Source organism: Trichosurus vulpecula, chromosome 1 (genome assembly GCF_011100635.1).
Source record: "Trichosurus vulpecula isolate mTriVul1 chromosome 1, mTriVul1.pri, whole genome shotgun sequence".
Classification (NCBI taxonomy): domain Eukaryota; kingdom Metazoa; phylum Chordata; class Mammalia; order Diprotodontia; family Phalangeridae; genus Trichosurus; species Trichosurus vulpecula.
In genome coordinates, this window is record NC_050573.1 from 358,063,108 (window position 1) to 358,088,391 (window position 25,284).

Sequence of the window (25,284 nt, forward strand, 5' to 3'; positions counted from 1 at the left end):
AAGTGATAATGGTTTTCATACATGTTCATGGAAGAAAGAAATACCGGGTGTTCCTAAAGTCTGGACACATAGGCAGGCAATTGATAGCAATGTGGAATTATTGCGTCGAATTGATATGAATCTTGCAAAGCGCATCAACCTTTGCGTCACAAATGATGGAAGTCATATTGAAGATGTTATTTGTTAATATTCCAATTAAATAAAAATTTCATTCATTTAATTTCTTGAAAATATGCATTTTTGCCTATGTGTCCAAATTTTAGGGGCACCCTAGAATGTTATGTATGACTAGCAGACCAGTTGAATTAGACTGGAGAATCTATAAAGTGGGGGGAACAATATGAAATAAGACTCGGAAAGGTAGTTGGGATATAGGTTGTGGAAAGCTTTAAATACCTGGCTGAGAATTCAGTGCTTTAGTATGGGTTTTCTATAAACAACCATAAAAGATTTAATGATATTTATCCAGTCAGTTACAGTATATATTATCAAAATAGCTCACATTTGTATAGAGCTTTCTGGTTATCATAGATATGAAGCTAGAAGGGGCCTTAGAGTCCATCCAGCCTAATAACCTTGTTTTACAGAAGTAGAACTCTAGGTCCAGAGAAGTTCAGCAAATGTCAGAAGAAGGATTTATACTGGGTCTTCCCGACTGTAAGCCCAACCCTTGAGTGCCTATGCTATAATGCCACAAAGTATTTTCTTCTTGACAACTGTAAGAACCATTAGGTTCACTTTATCAATCATGAACCTGAAGTTTATAAAGATTTAAGTAACTTGCTGAAAGTTACATAGCTAATCTGGCAGAGCTGGAATTCAGCCAGATCTTCTGACTGTACATCTAGCAATTATTCTACTATCCCATGCTGCCCCTTCCAAGGGACCTAATTGGCTGCATCTTCCAAACATTTTAGAATAGGAGCAGAACCGCTTTCTAAGTTTTCCTATAACTATACTTCTCTTTAATCATGCTACTTGCAAAGACCCCTTTGTAGATCCACCCCTCCCCTCCACCTCTTAGAAGTGTAGCATTTTAGAATTACCTTGTGGAATCATAGAATAAAAGGGAGCCTTAAAAGTAAGTCATCTAGTTCAGCCTCCTAATGGTTGCAAAAATCTCTTCTACAGCATTGTAATGAGTTAGTAGGAATGTTGAGATAAGAAGGTGTTGGCAAGACCTGAAGAAACCCTGTACTCTTATCCAGCATTGAGACTTCTGTTCCAACTAAAGAGATTTTATATATACTGCATATATATATATATGCTGAAGAAAACAATATGGCAGAGTCCTCTTCAGAAAAGATACTATCTTTCTCTGAAAATAACCTGAAGTAACATAGCGTTCCTTCTGGTGGGTCAAAAGGCTGAGTAGTGTATGGTAATATAGAATCACAGTTCTAGAACTGGGAAGAAACCTCAGAAATCGTTTAGTCCAACACCGTCATTTTATACATGAGGACACTGTGGCCCAGGGAAATAAGATAATTTAACCAAGGTTCTATGGGTAGTAAGTGTGAGAGGTGGTATTTGAATCCAGTCTTTCTGATACCACAACTAATGGTTCTTTTCCTCATACCATGCTGCTTGTCCATTCCTAGGGAAGGAGTATGAGGGATTGTGAACCAGAAAAGGGAAGAAAGAGGTAGCAGAATTCATATGCTAAGCAAAGCTACCCCCTGAATACCAATGAAAACTTATAGAAACTACATCCTTGGACAAGTTTGATGGTCTTGGAAGAAGTCCAGTTGCTACCGTGGGTGGTGGTTATAATAAACAATCCTGACAAGTAATACTATATAGATGTGAAATATGCTGCAATTTCTTTGTCATTCTGTCCTTGGGGGTCATGCTGAGCAGTGATATTATAATGAAGTCCTTTAGTAACTGAACTCTCTTGGATAAGGTTTAAGACCCATCTTACAAAGAATTCTATTGTGCAGGAAATGATTTATAAAAAGATACCAGTGTTCTCCAGTTTTATATGTAAAAAAAGAAAAGATTTGGTATATAATGTTTTGTTGAATATTTTACTATAAAAAGCAATAGTTTAGGCAACATCCACAAAAGGTATCAATCTGTCTATCTGTCTCCCTCTCTCTCCTTTTCCTTCTCTACCTCTCCTATCAGTTCAAAGATAAGACTTTTAATTGCCTGAAAACCTACTTGGAAATTGTAGACCCAACAGACCTGCCAGAGTGACTTCATATTTAATGACCTCAGTAGTTAAGTCCATGTTGTAAATGATTTATAAAATCATTTGGTTTGCGATCCTATTTCTCAGGCTCAACTCAGACTTTATGTGATGATATTACTTTGGATACCTGAATTTGTACTATATGGGGAAAGCAACCATAATCTGTGATATTTAAACTTCCTCAGCTTTAATTTGAATCATTCTTGTTTTGATTTACAGAGATGTTTTTGGTTTGCTTTATATCGTTCCTGTTTTGATTTGGGGTTGTCCAAGGGATCCATTTTATGAAACCTATGAAGTTTAAGCAGTATGATCATTGTACAAAAGGCTTCATTCTAAAGTTGAAGAAGACTGATGTTGCAAACTTGGCACTTGGTCAAAGAGTGCTTGCCAAAGGAGTATTTACTTGTGACTTTTTTTTTTGGAGGGGGGAAGGCAGGGCAATTGGGGTTAAGTAACTTGCCCAAGGTCACACAGCTAGTGCAAGTGTCAAGTGTCTGAGGCTGGATTTGAACTCAGGTCCTCCTAACTCCAGGGCTGGTGCTCTACTCACTGCGCCACCTAGCTGCCCCTACTTGTGACTTTCTTAATGGTTTTAACTGAGAAAAGAGCAGGAAGATTGTACAGTGTGTTCTTTAGGGCTTCAAAATGTAAATATATTATTTGTGATGGTGATTTTGATAATAAGGAAGAGTATACTACCTAAAGGACTTGAGTCTACTGTCTTGGGAAAATAAGTATTCTTAGATAGATGATAGATAGATAATAGATAGATATTCAAATGATATAGAAAATGCTTTTTAAGCCTCCAGGAGCTACATAAATATTATTACCTAGAATGCAAATGCTAGGCAGAACTACTCCTAGATGAAATGAAAGCTTATGGAAATTACATCTTTGAACAGGTTTGATAATCTTGGGAGCAGTCCAGTTGCTACTGTGGGTGGTGGTCATAATAAACAACCCTGATAAGGAGTGCTGTATTAAATGTGAGATATGCTACAACTACTTTGTCATTCTGCCCTTGGGAATCATATTGAGAACCGTCTGATAATGAAGTCCTTTTAGTCCTTTAATAACTGATCCCCTTAGATAAGATCCAAGACCCATCTTACATACCATTCTATTGTATAGGAAATTTATTTTAAGATACCAGTGCACTCCAGTTTTATATTATATTTATAGGTCATGTTCTTCAAACTATGCCTAAGTTAAGACCAATTCATAATTTAGTTATATGGTCAAGTCAACAAACATTAAGCGCCTCCTATGTGCCAGACACCTACCATTTATCTGTTTGTTCTCTCTTTAAAAAAAAAAAAATGTTTTATTGGTGCCTATTACTTTTACAACAAGTATTTGCGGGGAAAGGAGACATTCCTCCTTGCCCTCCAGATTGAGCTCTACACTGTGACAATTAAGGAATCATTATTTGGTCTGTTAGAAATTTCAGAGTTTTCTTGAGATAGATATATGGAATGTGGGCTGTTTTGTCCCTGTTAAGGAAGTCATCTGGCCTGGAATTTTTAGCTACTAGTTTTGATTGTTTCATGATTATCTAGTCTATCGCATTCACATGGTTTTCCGTTTTTCAATCGATATGACTTAGTTTTGATGTCTAGTAAAGCTCTGTTCAGTGCATTCCTATTTCTTCTCATTATTTCCCTTGAGATTTTAAACTTCTTATTCTTTCAAATTAGTTTTGTTGTTTCTTTTGTTTCTATAAAGTGATTTTTATTGCACTGAACCTATAAATTAATTTAGATAGTCTTATTGTTTTAATTATATTGGCAATTGCCCAGCCATGAACATGACTCCATTCTTTGGATGGGATGCCATCCCTTAATTCCAGATCCTACATGGCAAATGTGCCAAGGAGTACCCCTGAATTCCAATATCTATAAAATTTTGCACCTATTAAAAATAAAAATGCCTTGGTGCCCAGCTATGTTATGATTTAACCCTGTCAGCATGATTTTGGGGCCAGGCAGGGTTGAAAAATATTGTATACAGATGTCCCAACAGTCTAAATGAAGTTTTAAACTTGTATAGGATCTAGACTATATGGTGTATATTATCTATTGAAAACATTTCTCCACTTTTCAATCCATTTATGAAGGTGAGTGAAACAAATGTCAAGTCAAAACTAAGGTGGTAAATCTTGCCAGCAATACTGTGTTGAATCAGTAAGGAACATTTTAGGTCATCTTACTTTATATAGTATATATAAACCTAATTAATATATATTGTTTTTCTTTCTAGGTGCTTTTATTCCTGGTGTTCCTGTTCAACCTGTAGTTTTACGATATCCAAACAAACTGGTAAATTGTGTTTACTTGTGGATTAAACATTGAACCCCGTTAATTGAGGGTTAGAGTTGTAATGAGTTTTAATGTATCCATGGTGCATTTTCATTGGCTTTTGTTTACACAACAGTAGTAAACACACTGTAGGAAATCCTCTAGGGTACCATGGATTGAGCTCAACACATCTTTCCAGAAGAAGTCACGAGAGGCATATACAAGTCACACACTAATGAAAACTCCTTTTGCTCAAACATTCTGACTAATTCCTTCCAATCCTTCAATAAATGAAATTTTAGATGATATCAACTTAGATGTCCATTGAGAAAAATTTTCTTATATAAATTCTCCACATATTTTATATAGAGCAGGGATGTGTGTCTGTGTGTCTGTGTGAGTGTGTATAGATACACATACACATATATTCTCTAATTTCCTATTCCCTTAGAACAGCCATTCTCAGAATAAATATAAATTTTTTTTTTGTTTGACAACTCCTTGGGTATAATAATGATTTACATTTAGATTTACTTTTTCAAATATGAATTTCCTCTGGTTATAATGTTATAAAAAAGAGCTTTGTACTGGCAATCGAGATCGGAATTATGGACTTAACTTGGTCATTGTGTCTCCTGGAGCAAATCACTTAAGTTCTTGGGCCTTGGTTTCCTCCATTATAAAATTAAGTGGTTGGACCTCTAAGGCTTTTTCAGCCACAGTGTCGAAACTTTTAGGCCTATGATGATGAAATCCAGGGTGTCAGCTCCCACTGATATGTAGCTGATGTGGCGTAAAGATGAAAGACTCTAGAGGCAAGATAACTTGATCACTCCAGATAATGAAATTTTTAAGACCATTTGGTGACAGGAAAGAAGAGGCAAGAAGTAGGTTGTGAGCAGCTTGAGAGAGGTTGCCCCCAGAATAGACATTGGCAATAGTATGAAGAGGATCTCAGGAATGAATGTCAAGGTCTCCGAATGAACTCACGATTTGTAAATACAGGGTGTCCCTAAAGTCTGGACCCATAGGAAAATTGACAGCAATGGGGAGTTATTGCATTGAGTTCATGTGAATCTTGCAAAGCGCATCAACCTTTGCAACACAAGTGATGGAAATCATATTGAACATGTTATTTGTTAATATTTCAATTAAATAAGAAGTGGCTGAAAATTTCATTCATTTAATTTCTTGAAAATATGCATTTTGCCTATGTGTCCAGACTTTAGGAACACCCTGTAGAATATGGTGGCAGAGTAGCTGTGACACAGAAGTGTTAGAAAAGATATTGACAACTTGGACAATCTTTTTCATTTCCCTCCCTGATTGAGACAGCAGGATTGGGAACAGGTGAAGAAAAACCACAGGAGAGATGATTTTTATTTAACAAGAAGAAACAGAAGGAAGAAGTGCAAGATAGGTCAAAGATAAAAATGAGTTTGCTCAGAACACAATAACCATACCATAGTACACAACAAAGTGTATAGAGTTGGAATCACTAAATTTTAATCAATTAATTATATTCAATTGAATTTATCTTTAGGATACAATTACCTGGACGTGGCAAGGACCTGGAGCGTAAGTCAGTCTGAATTTTCTTTTATTTCTTTTTTGTTGTTGTTGCCAGAGAAAGGGTTGATGCACCTGAAGGGTAAAGGGTAAAGATAACTGGTCCTGGACCTCCAAGAGCGTGAATGTCTGTGGCGAGTAGAACTCACTGAGACAAATTCTCAACCCCATACTCTCTTCCCCTACACCATACCTCCCTCACAGAGAAGCATGGCATTGTGGATAAAGAGCTGGCCTCAGGGCCAAGATGACCTGGATTCAAGTCCTGACTCTGACACTGGTCGTGACCCTGACCAAGTCAGTCTGAATTGGCAGATAGTTTCCTCACCTGGAAATTCCCTGTACCAATAAAATCACAGATCTAGTCACTAGCATATACTTTTATGTTAAATGTCATGTAAAGGTCAAAAAGGTACCAAGGAAATTGTGGGTACTTTTTGAAGCACTATTGCATACCACGCGAATTTATTTGCAGAAGTAAAGAATAAATGACTTTGATAATGCTTGTATATATATAATGCTTATATATAACAATAACGTTGAACACACTTAAACTGTGGCTTGTTTCTGCAGTTCCAACCTTCAGATATTTAAGTTAAATGGACCCCAGATGAGGAATAAGAATAACTGACCATTCTTTAATTTTAATCATTATATATTATTCAGTGCTTCAAAAAATCTGTAATTTCATCACTATGGGCACTTTTTTCTGTGCATATTGCACACACACACACTGTAGCAAATGATTATGTGAGTTTCCTTGACCAGTATAGTTGCCTCATGTCCAGCTTAATGATCACTAGCCTCTCCAAATTTAACCAGACTGGTCTTTAGACAACATCCATACAATATGTCATATCACCAGGCCTATATTTGAACCTTTTCTAATTTTGTGTGGGACTTGACATAGCTTGCATTCTCCTAGTATAGCCTTCAGTAACCCAGGGTCACTTTTATGCCATGATGAGACATTTGAGTAAAATTTTAGTGAAAGTGCTATTTATTTAATGGAGATAAGTATCATCATCTGTGTTAATGGGAGGAAAAAGAGAACTAATACATTGTTAATTCAATGATTCTTATTTTGAAAGGAGTAAAATTAGATGCTTTTCATACTACAATGGTTACTCTAATTCAGTAAAGAACTTGTTTCCTGTTTATTATTTGTCAACTAATTGGATTTTAACAACTGAACCTTAGGCTGAAAGTACAATTCAAAATTCATGAGAATTAAAACACACAACAGTGCCATCTAGAGGGAAGTTTTGGCCTAAAACTCTGGCATCAGCATTTGGAATGTTTAAACTCAATTTAAAATAATCTCACTTTCTGTTCAATGTATGTCCTTTCCTTTTTTTAAGGTTGAAGATTTTATGGCTTACCCTATGTCAGTTTCATAATTTTGTGGAAATTGAGGTTAGTAGAAAAGAAACGGTAAATATTCTTTATGTTCTTCAAGGCTCTTTAGAGGGGTTTCACAAACACTTCATCAAGATGGAATCTCTTATAGGATTTAAAATTGTTTGGACAATGTAAAACCAAATAGAAACCTATCCCTTAACTCATCCTTCTTTTAATTTTGACTTTACAGTCAATATGGACATAAATATTATATATATATTATATATATAATATTATATTATAATAATATTATATATATATATGATAAGTAGGCATTTGTGCAATAAGTTACAATTCTTTAAAATATTCCACTTTTAATATTGATACAGATGCCATTGCATGCTACTGATCCTCAGAGATTCTAGGTCTTTTTTTTTTTTAACTGGACAATTAAAGTAATCCATCAATGTTATAGATGAATTCATGGCTTGCCAGACTTATGAAATTCTCTGAATTCTTTTAAGTATAATCAACATTTTTCTGGACATGTTTTTACTAAAGGTGTTGGTAAAGCCAAGATCCTAAGCCTGAAAAACAAAGATAAGCTATGAGCAACTAAATTCTGTTTGTTCCCATCCAAATTAATCTTGCCAGTATAGTGCATAAATAGAAAATGATAATGTTTTCAATGTGGCCATTTGTTTCAGTAGAGTGTTAGTTAAACTCATTACAAGGTGCTATATCATGACATTAGTTCAAGTCTAATAAGAACATATTATTAAATGATAGTTCTGGGCTTTAAATACAGCAAATTTTTTATACAAAGGAAATAATAGGTCATTTTTATGGACTGCTTGGTTCCTTATCATGATAGGAAGAAAGAAATGAGACTGTTTGGTGTAGTTCAAAGAATATTAGACTAAAAGTCAAGAGACCTCGGCTCTGGTTACAGGTTCTACCTCTAACTAGTTGTGGGATTTGGGGCTAATCATTTAATGTCTTTAGCCCCAGTATGCTCAATTAGAAAACTAGCTAGTCATAGAATTTAGAGTTCAAGGTTACCTTAAAAGAGGTCATTGTGACTTATCCTAAAATATCTTTCCATCTTAAAATTCTATGGTTCAGTTATCCTTATACCTTGGACAAAAATATGTGATGGTAATCAATCTAAAAGAAATATAAAGAAATGTGTTTAAGAATTATACAATATGTGTGTTTTGGTAAACACCATGATCATGGTTTAAAGATTCTCATATGCTTTTTAAACCTTAGCTTTTAACCCCATGCACCCATAGTTTGTCCTTTTCAGTGGGCTGAGATGATTATGTGAAGCTGTTTTCTTTCCAATGTAATTAATGATGTAACAATAGAACAGTATTAATTTTATTTAACTATCATAGAACTCTGAATTATTTTTATGTTAATGTGGAAGTGAGAAATTCATAGAATATTAAGTTTTATACTTTGTGGACCTTAAAGAAATTCCATTGATTTAAAGAGAATTAAGAACCATAAAGTGCTTTGTAAGCATGAGCTGTTATGATTCATTAGACAAATGTGGTTTAAGTGTGCTACTTTCTGTAGTGAGTTGATTTTGTAGAAAATTAATGCATTATCCTAGAAAGTGTTACTTAGAAATGAGAAAATAAAACCTATTAATCAGATGTTACTAAATAAAGATTTCTTTGGGAAAAATATATAAAGTAATTTAGAAATTTTAGTGTTTGAGGTTTATAGAATTAGTGAAAAAAGATTAGGTACTCAAGATATTTTCTTCTTGTTTTTGAATATCCACGTAGATGAGTGCAAGATTGACTATTTAAAAGCGTTTGATAAGTCAAAATCTGTAAATTTTGTAGAAATTTATAATTTTAAAGTGCATATTATTTTAATCTATTTATAAAACATTCATATGTGCAAACTTTCTAAATAGGGTAGATGTCAAATAACTTTGAAAAAATGTATTCCAATCCATTTAAATCTTTTATGTATTTTTAAAGGAAATGACATCACCAAAACAAACACCTAGATGTTAGTTTTCAAAATATAAACTTGATACTTCTTTAGAGACTGTTAGATGATATTCAAATAGATCCATCCTATTTTGAAAATCCGAACAACCCCCATCCCTATTTTGGGGTATGTTATTAGCTAGAGAGGAAAATGCAACCCTGTGTTCATTTTTTATATAAATTTAGTTTTACTTTGTTTCAAGGCAGTGATGGCTTTGGTTCTACATAATTCCAGTTACTTTGTTAGATTTCAGGTCATATTAATCTTACCAGTGATAGAATTGCTTTGCTCTTGTGTGGTAAGAAACAAGTTGTGATAGTCAGAGTTATAATGTACTATTTTGTATTTAGTTTCTTCCAGTATATACACCTTCAGAAGAAGAAAAGAAAAATCCAACATTGTATGCAAATAATGTGAGACGCATAATGGCAAAGTAAGTACATTCTACTACTATGTCCTTGGCATTCAAAATGGGAAAAGTCACCATTCAATAGAGAGAGTCAGATACATTATTTTTATTACCCTATTGATTAATCTATAGTAACTAAATAAATTCTCAGGAACATCATTCATTACTTCTATGATTTCTGTAAGATAACTACAGAGATTGGCAGTATTTTATCAACATAAACAAGGTTTCAGAATTTTTGGTCTAGCTTATATTTTCCCCCTGTAAGCATTGCTGTGGAAAATGAAAGCTTAGCCTAATTCTTTGGGGAAACGGATTTAATACAAAAAGAAAAATAAGACATACTGCCTTTCTGAGAATGGGGCATAGATTTCAGTGGACCTAACAGTTTATATGATTAGCATGTCAGTCTGATATGGTGACATCAAGCTCCTAGAAAGTGATGAACGATGAGTAATTTAGTTTTACTTTTCTACAAATATATCCTTGGTCTCCAACATTACAGCAAGTGAATCTTGTGTCAAAATGTAAAGCATTGTTGGTTGTCAGAATCATACTCAGGTTTTTCACATTAAATCATTTGCATTTTTTATGAAGGATGGAAGAGCCATTTGGAGAACATTAAGCACCAGTGCAAGTCTGGGATTGTGGGATGCATAAATCAAAATTTGCTTTTATTAGTTTATCAATTTATTCAAAGGCCATTAATATTTGTAGATTAATTGTCTCAGCTTTGTACAGTTGTATGTATATTTTTATAGTATTACAAGGGTGATTTTGGTAATGTTATTGGTGACATTAAGGTTAGAGCCTGCATGCAGTTAGAAATTTAGAAAATTTTCCCAGTCCCTGCTGTCATTAAGTTCTTCAGTTGTTATGGTCAATGAGTAGAGTTCAGTTCAAGACTCCCTCTCCCCTCTCTAACCATCTTTCGTCCTTCCATGTCCCATCCTCTCCCTTTTCCTTCTCCTTTTTTCTCCTTGCTTCTCTTCTCATATTTACTGTCAGGAAGGGCTGCCTCCGAATTAGGCCCACCGCAGTACCGGGAGAGACTAGCAGAAGCAGCGCCTAAAACAGTGAGTGGCTTTAAAATTGTGGGATAGCTTTGAAGATGAGAAGTTGTGTAAGTCAAATCTAGCCCCATTATGTTGAGATGTGGACTTTATAGAGTCTTATTACTTAAGTGATGCTGTTACTTAAGTGATAAATTGTCCTGGTTTTCTGAAATAAATTCCATATTCTCATTATAGTTAATATATTCCCTATTTCTATAGGTCTTTTAAAAAAACTAAGTTAAAGTAATTTATGTTGGCATGTGACATACATGAACTAAAAATTTGAAAGTGATTCTCACTGTATGTCTATAAATTTACTAGAAAGCAGGCACTAAGGGCATAGTTAAGGCAAATATTCTCCTCTTTTCTTTGTCTATCTCTCATCCTCTAGTACTTCTTTCCTTTTCCCTTCTCCCTTTCCCTCCCAGGAAGGTCTACCTTGAATAGGATGCTTCATCATAATGCAGAATTAAAGTACACAAATGGAAGATGTTACCAAATGTGCACTGGCTAGCTGAGCTTATAGGGGTACTTCTTCAAGTAACTTATTGGCCACTTGGGAAATCAAGCCAATTCATCTTTTCAAATAAATTCTGTGATATAAATACCACTTTCTTTTAAAAAAAATGTAGGGTAGAAGGCAGCTTTTCTAAATATACAGTTAACTCAATTATCAGTTGTTAACAGAAAATCTATAGGGCAACTGTTATAAACAGATGATATATAAGGCAACTTTACTTAATATAGCAAAGGCAAAGTAATATACTAGAAAGAACACTGGATTAGAAGTCAGAAAACCTGGGTTCTAGTCCCATCTTTATCACTTTACCTAGTCCCCACTTTATCACCAGATACACTCCGTTTCTTCTATCTCATAAATTCAATGATTCTCTGTCCTGTAGAAAGATCAAAGAATATCAAGAAATGTGAATATCAGGGAAGTACAGTAAAGCTGTATAAAGGAAAGGATATTTTGAATTCAGATATTTTTATATTCCCATTTTAACCCTTGCCCGTTAAGTGAAATTATTTTTATTGTCTTTTTATATTAATTGATCGTAATGTCATGTTTTTGAAAAGAAACAATGGAATTGTTCAATAATATCCCAAAATTTCATAAAGAGATTTCCGTTGCTAGCACTCTATTATTGAGAAGGATTTGAAATCATGCTCAAGAATATTACCATCTCCTCCATAGAATTTCATAGCTAGGTAACTGGTTGACTAAAAAAGCAAACAATTAGGTTGGATGAGGCAGGCAGAAGCAAAATGGCAAAAGAAAACTTATGTGCTGTTTTTTAAGCCACGGTAGACAGGGAACACAAACATGGGACAAATGAAAAATAAGAGAAAGATATCTCCTATAACAGAGATGTCAAACATGCTGCCCTTTGCCTGAACCAGACTAAAATGTAATTGGGAAATATTTAACAAAATAATCATTGATAATTATAATATTTGTTTTTCTAACCCTAAATGCAACTGCAGAGATCCTTAGGTACACCTCAGTGCCCCTAATTCTATTTGTTTGACACCACTGCCCTAAAACACAGTGCAAATGATATACCTAAGGTTAATTATATTTGACCGTTTTGTGTTCTCTGGTCCCTTACTAACGGTATATAAAAGAGGAAAATCTCACATGTTTTTAAACCTAATGTAATAACATGTGAACAAACAAAGCCATTTCACATGTACTAAAATTTACTATAAATTCTGTCAAATCATCAAGCATTTATTAAGTGCCTACTATGTGCCAACGACTCTGCTAAGTGCTGAGGATTTAAAAAAAAAAATTTCCTTCCCTTAAGGAGCTCACGGCTTAATGGAAGAGACAACATGCAAACCACTATGACCAGAGAAGAGATAGGACAGATTGTTAATCATCCGCAGAGGAAAGCCACTAGCATTATGGGGATTGGGATAGAATTGGGATCAGAATTTTAGATGAGTCTTGAAGGAGGTCAGAAGATGGAGCTGAGGAGGAAAAAAATTCCAGTTATGGAGAACAATCATTGAAAATCCCCGTAGTCAGGAGATAGAGTGTCTTGGGCAAGGAGGAGCAAGGAGGCCAGAGTTAATGGATTGGAGAGTATGTGGAAGGGAGTAAAGTACAACAAAAAGACTGGAAAGGTAGGGAGGCACAAGATTATAAAGGGCTTCAAATGCCAGAGGACTTTCTATGAATCTTAACATAACTATATTGTTCTTTAGAGTTTGAAAGAAGATGTCTTTGAATTCTGAATAAATTTATTTTAGGCTGTTTTGTTTGTAATTCCTTTTGTAGTAGTTCATGAGTTTAGAAATAAGAAGTTAGAGTTTGCTGGAATTAATTGTTCCTTCCCTGAATCAAGTGGGTCTTACTAAGTACATAGTTATAGGCAGTGAGCTTAAAAATTGCTCTTTGGTCAGTCATCTATCTCTTTAGATTAGTATCATAGTATCATGATTCTTTACTTGTGTAGGTCTGCACACTAACTTGGCTCTCTACCTTATATTTTTAAAGGAGGTCGCTTGGTTAGGTCGCTAAGCATTAGATTAAGGAATCAAGAGACTGGCATTCCAATCTCAATTTCCTCACAGCATGATGTTAGGCAAGTTATTCAGTCTCCAGGCTTCAACTTCCTTTATTTGTATTCCTTGTCACACAGTAAGTAGTTAGATTTAATTATGCACCATGCAAAGAATTAATAAACACAGCCCTTATTCTTCAGGAGCTTACCATATAAAATGTCTTGGGCAACGTACAGAGCAGCATGATGTAGCAGAAATTAACACTTACACTCCAGGAGATGGTTTTAGTCCCAACTATGCTAACTAGTGGTATGAACTTGGGCTTATTACTTAAAGGTCTGGTTCTGTTTCCTCAGCTGAAAAATGAGAGGAATGGATGAAATAGTCCCCATGGTCTCTCTTCCAGTTTTAACATTCTATCATTGTGTGTTACTTTTCTAGTTCTTTGAAATCTCCCTAGATTTTCTGTCCTTGTTAAGAACTAAGTCTGGTTCCTGATAAATAAGCAAGTTGGTTAACTTATGGCTCCTGTGTGCTTTATTTAACTCATTGAGTCCTATAATTTCTTTCTTCATGAAATTTCTCTGTTACCTACCCCTTCCTTCCAGTTCCTACTGTTATCATCATATTTTAGGCCTTCCATCATCTCTTTCTGACCTCCAGACCCATACTGCTCCAACCTATCCTACCCAGTACTGCAGTCTTCTTCCTAAAATAGCATTTTAATAGTATTATTACCCTACACAAAATGAATTTTGGTTCCATTGCTGACAAGATGCATTCTTGGATTCTTAGCTGTACCATTCCTCTCTTTGTATTCCCAGTATTTAGCACAGTACCTGGCACATAGTAGGTGCTTAATAAATGTTTTTTGATTGATTAGCTTGGCGTTCAAGATATTGCACAATATGGTCCCGACACATCTTTATAGCCATCTCTCTTGACCTTATCCCACACAGTGCTACTCCAACCAGATTTCATCATATACACACCAATCTCCCAAACAAGAATAGCCTCCTGGGCTATCTTCTTTGTGAATTTAATGATAACCGTCCTTTAAAGCTCAGCTTGTCTCACCCCTCCCATGAAGCTTTCCTTAACCCTCAGATTTTAGTCTTTCTTCTCAACTGGAATACTTATGTCCTGTATGACTTAATTGGCATTTAGCATGCACTACCTATGTCATATGGGGCAGCGGATACAGCACTTGCTGTCAGAACACCTGAGCTTGAATACAGCTCTACTTCCCCTTCTTTGGGCAAGTTCCTTTTTAAGCGTGCATTTCTTAATCTATAAAATGGAGATAATGCTATCTCCCTTTCCAATCTCACAGAGTATGGTGAGGAAAACCGTAAACTATAAGGCACCATATAAATGCAGGGTAGTAGCACTAATAACATTTTAGTTAACTGTCTTGTCATCATAAATAGATTGCGAGCCCTTGAGGACAGAGACATTTATCTCTTTAGTATATAATGTGATATAGGCATTTTAACTGGGGGGAAATTGATAATGGATACTATTTTAAGTTTGATGGAAAAAATGTTAATAAGGAGAGGGATTGTTACTAGCTATAGATTAAATTGCCATAGATTTGCAAATGAAGATTCCTCAGTGACAGTTATATGTTCTGTGAATGTACTATTTGTTTCCTTGGGGGAAAAAAGAATAAATTCAGAGTCATCTGTTGTTAAGGTTCATTGATTGTATCAAGACCATCTGCCTAGAACAGATTTTGGGTGACTTGTAAATTCTTTCAGAGTTAATTTGGAGTGTTTTCACTCTCATTTGTAGTCATTCAATTCAACAAACATTTATTCAAAATTTTCTCTTCAAGTTCACCCATATTTTAAAATATAATGTGCCTGTCACAACACCAGTGTAGGTGTTCAGATTTGTGAGACAGAAATATTTCTCCTTGCTCCTCCCCAAAAAAAATTTTTAGGGATTCAATATAGACACCTGTAAGTGTAAATGCCATAAATCTAAATTCTCCTGAACATTTTTCAGTTTGTAACCATGACAGCCTAGGTATGTTAATTTGCCACTCCTTGGAATAAAATCAATCTTAACCATGAGAACCTGACAAGGAGACAACTTCCTACTCATTTTCAGCTTTTATATTTGATTGCAAAGCAACATATGCCATGTTGCATGCATTCTTCTTTACTGAGAGGTTGTTTCATTTGTTTTTTTTTCTTCTTCAAACTTTTTCAAGAAGGTTATTAACCCCTTCATCATTTAAATTGTTTAAGCATCTTGCCAGAACTTGACTGTTATTCTCTAGCCTTATATCTTTTCATTTGAGAACTGTTCCCCATGAGAAGTTTATGTTCCTAAGAAATCTTCCAAATCATTAGAGTAATTCTGATTAACCTCTCACTTTTCCTGCCCTTCATCCTACCATTTGAAAAGATGGTTGTTTGATACCAGTCCTTAAATGAATCATTAGAATAGTTTATGAAATGATTAAAGTATGTGGGTGTATAGAGTTCTTATATGTTATGTTAACTAAATTGTTTTATGCAGTAGTATGCTTCCTTCTTCCTTTACCGAAACACCTTGGAAAAACCTGCCTTTAAGAGGCAACGGTTTCATTTACCCTGAATATCTAAAGGGGTAGGTAGTCTGTTAGCCCCTTTAAAATGATCAGAACAAAAAATAATCTATTTGGAAGAAGCCAGCATAGCTTAAGTAGTCACTGTGTGGTAAGTATTGTGGGTGTAATAGCAGAAACCATCTCAGGAGGCTAATACATGCAAAAAAGATATCTACCTCCTGATAGAACTCTTGGCTCTATTTCAAAGATCTAGGCTTGCCGAAAAAAGTTTATGCAAGTGTCTAGAAACAGCTATAGTTCCCATTCATACTCATAGACATTTATTAAGGGAATGCAAATAGTAAGAGCCCTTTTCCTCAGGAAGCTAATAGCAGGAATATAGCATATATCTCTATTCCCAAAAGCTTTCTACAGATTAGAATATGATCAGGGATTAAGGAAAGATACAGGGGGCAGAGGGAAGCTAGGAAAAATTTTGAGAACTAAGAGGTACGTTTCAACTGAAAAAATTCAGGAGTTAGACTTCATGGAAGAGGTTGTTCCTCAGACTTGAAAAAAAGAGGAGCATTTCAGGAAGTCTAGATATAGTGCATAGCTGAAAAACAATTAAAAAAACAACTTTTAGTAAATTCACCTAGTTTAATTTTAAACATAATTCCCTTTACCTATCTTCTGGCAGAATTTCTAATGAACTGGCAGACTACTAGGGAAAGAAAAGGGGGCCACAAGTCCCAGGAGACTCTGGGGCCTCCAAATGGATAAATAGTCCTTGGATAATCAAAAGTTGCTTGCTAAATCAAAGAATTATTTATCTACAGATATTCTATGCTCCATAGATTAATGTTTTGATTATCATTTTTCATTAGCTGTTTTAACACTTCCTTTTGCTACTTTGGTTTTTTTAAAGATTCACCATTGATCATTGTTGCATCGATGTTGATGTTGAACCAGATAATTGTACCAGTGAAGAATTTCTCATACAGTTAATTGCTTTCATTTTTAAACTTGTTATCCTTACCTCACATTGTTAGTAAAACATACTTCCTGTGATGTTTATAATAAATTTGCCTCCTAAATGCACCATGATTTGTACCTTTGTGCAAATTTGTATCTTTGTACCTAGTAAGCTGTTTCTAGCTATGGATATTTGGCTTTATGTTGAATTGTGTGTAGTTGGTACACTGGGACCGTGCTTTCAGCAAATGCTGGAATTTATTATAAGGTTTATTTCTTTGCATCTCACAGAAGGAAGTGTAGCCACAGAAGCAACGAAACAACTTCCTTATAGGTGGTTTCACTTGTGAGGCAATCCCACGATATGGGCCTTTAGGGACATTTTTATGGGGAATTGTATGTGATCCATGACCCCAGTAAAAGTTCTAGCTAATAGGATTTCTGTTTTACTGTGGATACCTTGTTTAATATAGTGATGACTCAATTCAAAAGGAGAGAGAGGCACAACTGTGTTAACTTTATTTTATAAACATCTGTGCATTGAGTTCATCACCTCTCTGTAAGGAGGTAGGTAGCATTCTTTATCATCAGTCTCTGGAGTCATGGTTGGTCATTACGTTGATAAGAGTTCTTATGTCTTCCAAAGTTGTTTGTTTGAACAATGTTGTTGTTGTTATATAAATCATTCTTCTGGTTCTATTCACTTCACTCTGCATCAGTTCAAACAAGTCTTCCCAGGTTTCTCTGAACTATCCATTTCATCATTTCTTATGACACAACAGTATACCACTACATTCACATACCATGATCTGTTTAGTCATTCCCTGATTAATGCCCCCCCTCCCCTTCCCATATAGAATAAGATACACATTTTAGGCATGGCCAATCTGTCAATTTATTTTGCTTGACTGTGCATATTTGAGATGGAGAGAAAATAAATACTTGTTAATTTAAAAAATTAATTTAAAACTTTTAAATAGACAAACACTTAAAAGAAATATCTGTGTATTTTTTAAAATTCTGAATGTTTATTAGTAACTCTTCCCATTGTGAGAGCAGCATGATGCAATGGATGGAGAGCCAGTCTTGAAGCCAGGAAGACCTGGATTCAAGTCTTGCCTCCAATACCTACTGACCACGTCACCCTGGGCAAGTTCTTTGATTTCTCAGTGCTCTAGGCAATTCTTTAAGAACATAAGTTTCAGAAAAAGTGCTGACTTGAATTAGTAGAAGGAGTTTCCCCACCTGGGAGTTCCTTACATCAATCAAATCACAGATCTAGACTGTATCCTATCACAATGCCATGCCTGAGTTTTGTTCTAAAACTTAACCTCATTTTATTCATGTTTCCTTTGTGTTTGTCCTGCTCATGGCAAGATCTGCTCTTTCAATGTGAGATATGAGATTTGAGCAAGCTATAATAAAAAAAAAATCTACCTAGGAACTTATCATTTATTCTATTTTAAAATTTCTCCATCTTTTACTTTTTCCATTTTGTGAGCTATTTACTTTTACTTTTGAATTTTTGCACATGACTGTTGAGAGATAGGCAGCTGTGCAGAGTCAAGATCCTGGAGTTCTGATATATAAGCTGTCAAAAGGAAAATTGCATTTACTCTATCTAGTCTTCTTTCTTAAAGGGCCTTGGGAGTTTCCGTAACAGATTACACATTTGAAGACTGCCAGCTGGCATTGGCTGAAGGACAACTTCGTCTCCCTTCAAACACCTGCCTTTTAGAATTTGCCAAGCTTGTGAGAAGCCTTGGGTGAGTGATGTTCTTATTCTTTATTCATTAGAAAATTAGATATGTTTCCGCTATCCAGTATTACTATTTCCACAAATTTAATCCACAGAAATTAGCATTTCAAGATACAATAAAAGGATACCAGGACATTGATTCCAGTCTTACCCCCTTTTCCCCAGACTGTGCAGCCCAGTTCAAAGGCTGGTCTGTATATAAGAAACATCCTTCTTCTCTTAGATGCTAAAATAGATATTTACCCACATCCAGATAAGTATCTTTAGAGCCTCTAGAGTTGGAGCAGCCCCTAAAGAATTTGCAGTCAACTCAAGAGTTTAGGACTGGTCTGTGCACACCTTTCAGGCTAGAGAAACTCTGGGTAGGTAAATTGAGTCAAAAATTCCTGCCTTTCCCAAGCTGAGCCTTAAGCCAACCTCAAAATATTGTCTCTTAGGCTCATGCTATTAGCATCTCTCAGTCCTAATTTTAACAGTCCCTATTCTCAAGGATCTTGCATTCTATTAAGTATAAAATTACTTAAAACTAATTTCATTCATTTTAATGTAAAAATCATAAAATCCCATTTTTATAAAATATTGGGTTAGCAGAAATTTGAGAAATTGTGGAATTATGGTAAATGATCAATGAAGATATGAATTCTTTGTATTTTCAAAATGACCTGTTGCCCAGGTAATGGCAACACCTCTCAAGGGAACCAGTGTCAAAGGGACAACTTTTCTCTGAAGCCATGCCAGGCTCATTTAGCTCTGATGTTTTCTCCAGCTCCTCTGGCTTTGCATGATACTCCCTTTCTAGAGCTGAACTCTGTTGCATGATCAGTCCTATGATGTCTCCCATCAACCCCTTTGCAGACTAAGTCCCTGCTCCCTTGCTGCCAACTAGTTTTGGTTTTCTTTCAGTTATTCCTTAGGAGGGAAATGTATTGTTGTGCAATCAGCTGGGTCCTCAGTGTGTAAAAATGTTTGGGTGTTTTTCCCCATTCATGGGTCTTTGCAGGAGACAGAAGGAATCTGTTAAATGAGAAGGTGGTGTAACAGCCAGATGAGGCTTTTCTGATCTTACAACATTCTGGGCGAGGCCTGACTCAGGACAATATGGTGGTTCAAGGTTGAGATTAGAATGAAGTGAGACACTCATAGTCTGACACTTAACGAAAGCTTTGCTTTATGAAAGCATGGAATGGATACTCACCCAGGAGTTACTCTGCACTTCAATATGTATCCATTAAATCTGAAAGATTCTGACTTCTTTTTATTCCCTGTGTGATTGGGAAACCATGTCAAAGGCTTGATCCCTAGTCCCCTGAACTAATGAAGTTTCAAGGATATATTCCTTGCCATTTAGGGGGAAAATAGAGTAGAATGAACTCTATTCTACGAAGTCATATTCTCTTCCCTTCTCTTCCTTGCTTCCTTCCATCTTCTCCCTCTCTCTCCTCCCTCCCTTCCTCCCTCCTTGTTTCTCTCTCTTAAGCATGCTTAACAGAGCCTTGCTTTTGAGTATAAACATGTATTGAGGATTAAAGAATTAATACTAATAACACTATTGCTAAAAATAACTAATGTTTATATAGCACTTTAAGATTTGCAGTGCCTTACATACATTATGTCATTTGGCCCTTGAAAAACCTTGCAAGGAAAATGCTGTCATCTACCCAAGATCACACAGCTAATATATTTGATTTGAACTCAGGTCTCTCTTGACACCACAACTTATTAAGTAAGGAATAAATGACAACTAACAGTGTATAAGTTATAATAACTTCTTTCAACTCTCTGTAGAAAATTCATGCTCCCTTTAACTGCACTGCCGTCTCCTGACACCACCATCTATTTTAGCCCTATTCATTCTACCCTGTTCAAAATGCCAACTTTTTTTTTATGAATTCTCCCCTTTTCTCTTTAACTAAGTGTGATCTCTCCCTTCTCTGAATGTGAATTTTCCTTTTGGCACTTAGGACATTATGCCTTGTGTTAAAATAGCTTGTTTACAAGGTTTCCTTATAGTCTTTTTCTCTTATACTAAACTATAAGGTTCTTGAGGGTGACACCACGTTTTTTCATCTTTGTATTAGCCGTAACACCTAGCAAATTGGTTTTCACACTAGTAGGCACTCAATAAATATTTGTTAACCAAATTTGATTCACCATAACTGATCATAAGTCATAATAATTTTTCCACAAAGTAATTGTGTAATTCTAACTAAATTCCAGTCTTACTTATCTTTTAATAACTCTTCAATTAAAAGAAGGAATTAGCTTTATTCTGCATTGTTTTTCACATTCCAATTCCCTACCTACATCAGAGAAGTCTCAAAATCTTTGGTATTTGACACCAGTTTTATAGGTGAATATTCCAACTTCATTTTAAGTCTGTACATATGATTTCATTGGTATAGGGAAATCTCAGGAAATTCCCTTTACTAATGCATACTGGATACTGTTGTGCAATTTATAGCCCTAAAAAGTTGTTTGAAGCACTGACAGGTTGATTGATTTGCTCAAGATCACATATTATACATGAGATATTATATATCTTTATACATCCCTCAAATGAGCTGGAGAATGAAATGGCAAAGCACTCCAGTATCTTTGCCAAGAAATCCCCAAAAATGGGTCACAAAGAGTCAGACGTGACTGAAAATGACTAAACAACAACAAGTACAACAAATGTCTTGGTTAATGGAAGCTAGTGCTTATCATTCATCAACATTAACTACTATTGAACAGCAGTGTTAAAAAAGAAAAGAAAAAAAACAGCAGTGATTAAAAATGAATACTTAAAATATATAAGGTAATTAACACAAATATATAGTCTTCAGTAGGGACATTGTCAAGGACTGAACAGTTTTCAAAACAAGAATTGCAAACTATAAATGATCATGTGGAAAATGATCCAAATAACTGATATTAAGAGAGGTACAAATTAAAACAACTCTGAAGTTTTATCCCACACCAAGCAAATTGGCAAAGGGGACAAAAGATGGAAATAGTCAATGTTAAAAGGGATTTAGGAAAACACGCATAGTGACGTTGGGGCTGTGAAGCGGCTAAACAGTTCTAGATTTCAATTTGGAATTATGCAAGAAAGTTTACTAAACTGACCATACCCTTTAATTTAGCAAATCGCACCATGGGATACTTACCCTAAGAAAGTCAAAAGCAGAAACAAAATTCCAACATATGCCAAAATATTTAGATTAGCCCTCTTTGTGGGAGCAAAAAATGAATAACAAAATAGTGCTTCATCAGTTGAAGAACAGCTGATAAAGTGATGACATATGAATATCAGAGAATATTATTGCGTATTAAGAAATTATGAGTATGAGGAATTCACAGAAACATAGGAAGAATTCTCTCGGCTAATATAGAACAAACAGAGCTAAGAGAACATTGTAAAATACGACAACATCAATGAATAAAAGTAGAATACTGAGTAATTGAAGATCCTAGAGAACACATAGTAAGACATACATCCCTGGTTATAGCAGGAGGCTCCTAGAACAAAACATATATGTGTCAGATGTGGTCACTATACACTATATATCCTTTGTCACAAGGGAAGATTCAATGGAGAGTTAGGGATGGGGATGGGTTGAAATTACTGTTGTGAGTACAAAAACCAATAAAAGGCATTGGGGAGGGGACTGTTGACTTGTTACTTCTTTAGTAAAATTGTGTGCCATTGTGCAAGAAACTGAAATCAATCAAGAGTCTGAGAAGAGGATCAACCTTTGGTAGAAAATTATTAAGGAGCAGTAAAAGCCAGAGTGATTTAGGTTTAAGGCATGGTCCTTAAAGAAATCTAGCCCATAAACCCCAAGATATCTTGTGAGGTTCCAGGAGTTATTCCTTTGGGCAGAACACCCACAGGTATGATACCCTATATGGACAGAGGGAGAAGAAAGAAAGGAGAGAGAGGAAGGATGGAAAGAAGGAAGGAAGTGTCAAACTCACAAGGTCATTCTTTGGGCCCTGATTGCTCAGTCAATGTAGGTAGCAATTGTTTCTGTTTTAGCCAGAAACCCTGAGGGTCTTTCCCTCTCAGATTGATTTTTTTTTTCTTGACTAGGTGAAAGAGGCCTTTCTTTGCCGCATTTCTTTACCCAGCCTTAATCACTGAATGGGCATCTCAATCAAACTGAGAACTGGGAAAGACTTTAGCTTTAAAAGTCCATGGTCTCCCACTGCATCCAGGGTCATCTCCAGTCATTCTGATCTGTATCTTGCCACTGGATCCAGATGGCTCTGGAAGAGAAAATGAGGCTGGTGACTTTACATGGCCCTCTTTCACTTAAATCCAATTCACTTGCGTGTCATGGCATCGCCTTCCTGATGCCATGGTCCTCTTCAAGAAAGAAGGACCAACAACAACATCAACAACTAAATGGCATATTTTGGGGTGGCTCAAAATTATTAGAATTATCATTTCTTCTAGTAAAAAAACTTTATTACTTATTCTGAATATTTTATTAATTGAATTATGAACCATTTTTTGATATTTTTAAATCAAAGTTTAGACGACTCATTAATAACATGCAATTCTATTGTCAAAATCTCTCCCCTTTTTGCATATAGGTTAAAACCAGAAAAACTTGAAAAAGATCTGGATAGATATTCAGAAAGTGCTAAGATGAAGAATGGAGAAAAAATTAGTCTTTCAGAATTTGCTGCATACATGGAAGTCCCAGTTTCTGATACATTGGGTGACATGTTTGCTCTGTTTGATGAGGTAAGAACTCTATTAGCACAAAAGAAAAGCATGCCAACACCAAAATTTGTAGATTAGTGTGTCAGTAAACACATGATAGTGGTAGGTCCTATTGGTATTATTTCTTGTTCATTCATTAAACATTTATTATTTATGATGTTTAATGCATTGTACTAGGTGTCAGAGAGGTGCAAAAATAAATTATAGTTCACATCGTCACAGTGCTTACAATCCAATAGGTAAACAGATTAAATATATTACAATTTTAAAAAGCCATGAAATTTACATGTGTTTGGAGGGGGAGGGGATGGGGAGGGAGGGAGGGAGAGAGAGAGAGAGAGAGAGAGAGAGAGAGAGAGAGAGAGAGAGAGAGAGAGAGAGAGAGAGAATATACAAAGTACCATGAGATATGAGATCACTTCCTGCTTTGCCATGGAGATGGTGGAGAGAAGATTAGTGAAGTCTTTATGAAGAAAGCATCATTTGAATGTGTCTGTTAAATGATGTAATGTAACAGTATAGTTGATTTGCTAGTTAGAAGATCACATGTTGCACAGGATACAAACTAATAAACAGTTTGACTCCTCTTCCCCAACCCCCAAGTGTTTGATTGAGTCTGTGTTCCTATAAATTTGCAGCATTCTTTTGTTTTACTAATGAATTTTTGCAGTGTATAATTCAGTGTATTGTTGAGACTTTTTAATCTAGACAAAATCCTCCTGAAAATAGATATCAGTAGTGTAAAAGATAGCTTTTAGGTACTATGGAATAAAATACATAGTGTTGTATTCTTTTGTTTTTGTTTTGTTTGGGGGAGGGGATATAACTACAGCTGTGATTATATTATCACTGAGTTGCTTTGAAAGGGATATCAGGACACACATGTAAATGCTAAATATATTGAATAATTGCTCACCATTGAAAATTCATTTGAAGATGCAGTGTTGCCTATTAAGTATTGATACATCAAAAGCTATCACTCTTAGGGAAAAGCTGCAATTTCCTCCCAGTCACAGTCAAATCTCTTTTTTTCGTATTATAAGGCTTTCTAACAGTGTTCATGGCTAAAGAAATATTATGTTAGCAGGTCAGTTGGATCGATATTCAGCAATTAAAAGTTTCTTCAACATCTTTCCTCACGTTTTTGCAGAGTGTTTGGGGAGGGGAAATGGGAGGAATACAGGGGGAAATTTAGGTGATATAAATAAAAAAGACATCAATGAAAAGTTTTTAAAGAATAAATCAGATGCCAGGGAGAGGAAAAAATAAATTTATTTACAGAACTAGTGTTATTTCATAGCACTACTAAAATATAGTATCACCATACATTCAAAACAGTATTGAGAAAGAGACACATATGCCTCTTTCAGCGAAGCCTGTCAAATCTCTAGCAGAGGCAAGTAATAGAGGGTCTGTCCCTGACAAGGAAATCTGTCTGGAAGCCAAGGGAGCTATCTCTACATAGAACTGTCTTCTGCCCTGACATTTGAAGGAAAGGCATTGCCAGGAACAAAACAACTAGTTGAGCTTGCTTTAGTTGTTCTGAGGAACAGAGCATTAACACAAAGGAAGGACTGCATCCTTTTCCTTGAGATTGGAACATTTAGGGGAGGGTGGTTTTTGTTTTGTTTTGTCTTCCTGTTGTCTCTTCCAGATGTTTAGGTGAGCAGTCACAAAGGAGGAAAAAATAGGAAAATGAAATACTTTTAAGTATACAACTTTAGTTTGGAAAATAATGAGAGAGATGTTCTGGCAGATTGGCTTCTGAAGTTTCACCCTTAAAACACCAAAACTTTTTCTCCTAACAACTTTTTTAAATGAAAATCTCTCTAAGATGTGTCCTACATATCCCTGACTTAATGAATAAAATATTACCTTTTCTTTCTAGCCCAGGGTCAT

General features: G+C 35.4%; 1 protein-coding gene across 1 annotated transcript in view; it reads left to right on the forward strand.

Annotated features, from left to right (window-relative positions):
- LPCAT1 (lysophosphatidylcholine acyltransferase 1) overlaps positions 1-25,284 on the forward strand; it is a 156,340-nt gene that overhangs the window by 111,423 nt on the left and 19,633 nt on the right. Inside the window, exons 6-11 of the mRNA XM_036741729.1 lie at positions 4,460-4,518; positions 6,041-6,075; positions 7,428-7,482; positions 9,771-9,853; positions 18,553-18,678; positions 23,253-23,406. Of these exons, the coding sequence (XP_036597624.1) occupies positions 4,460-4,518; positions 6,041-6,075; positions 7,428-7,482; positions 9,771-9,853; positions 18,553-18,678; positions 23,253-23,406 (512 nt within the window). The remainder of the gene's footprint in view (positions 1-4,459; positions 4,519-6,040; positions 6,076-7,427; positions 7,483-9,770; positions 9,854-18,552; positions 18,679-23,252; positions 23,407-25,284) is intronic.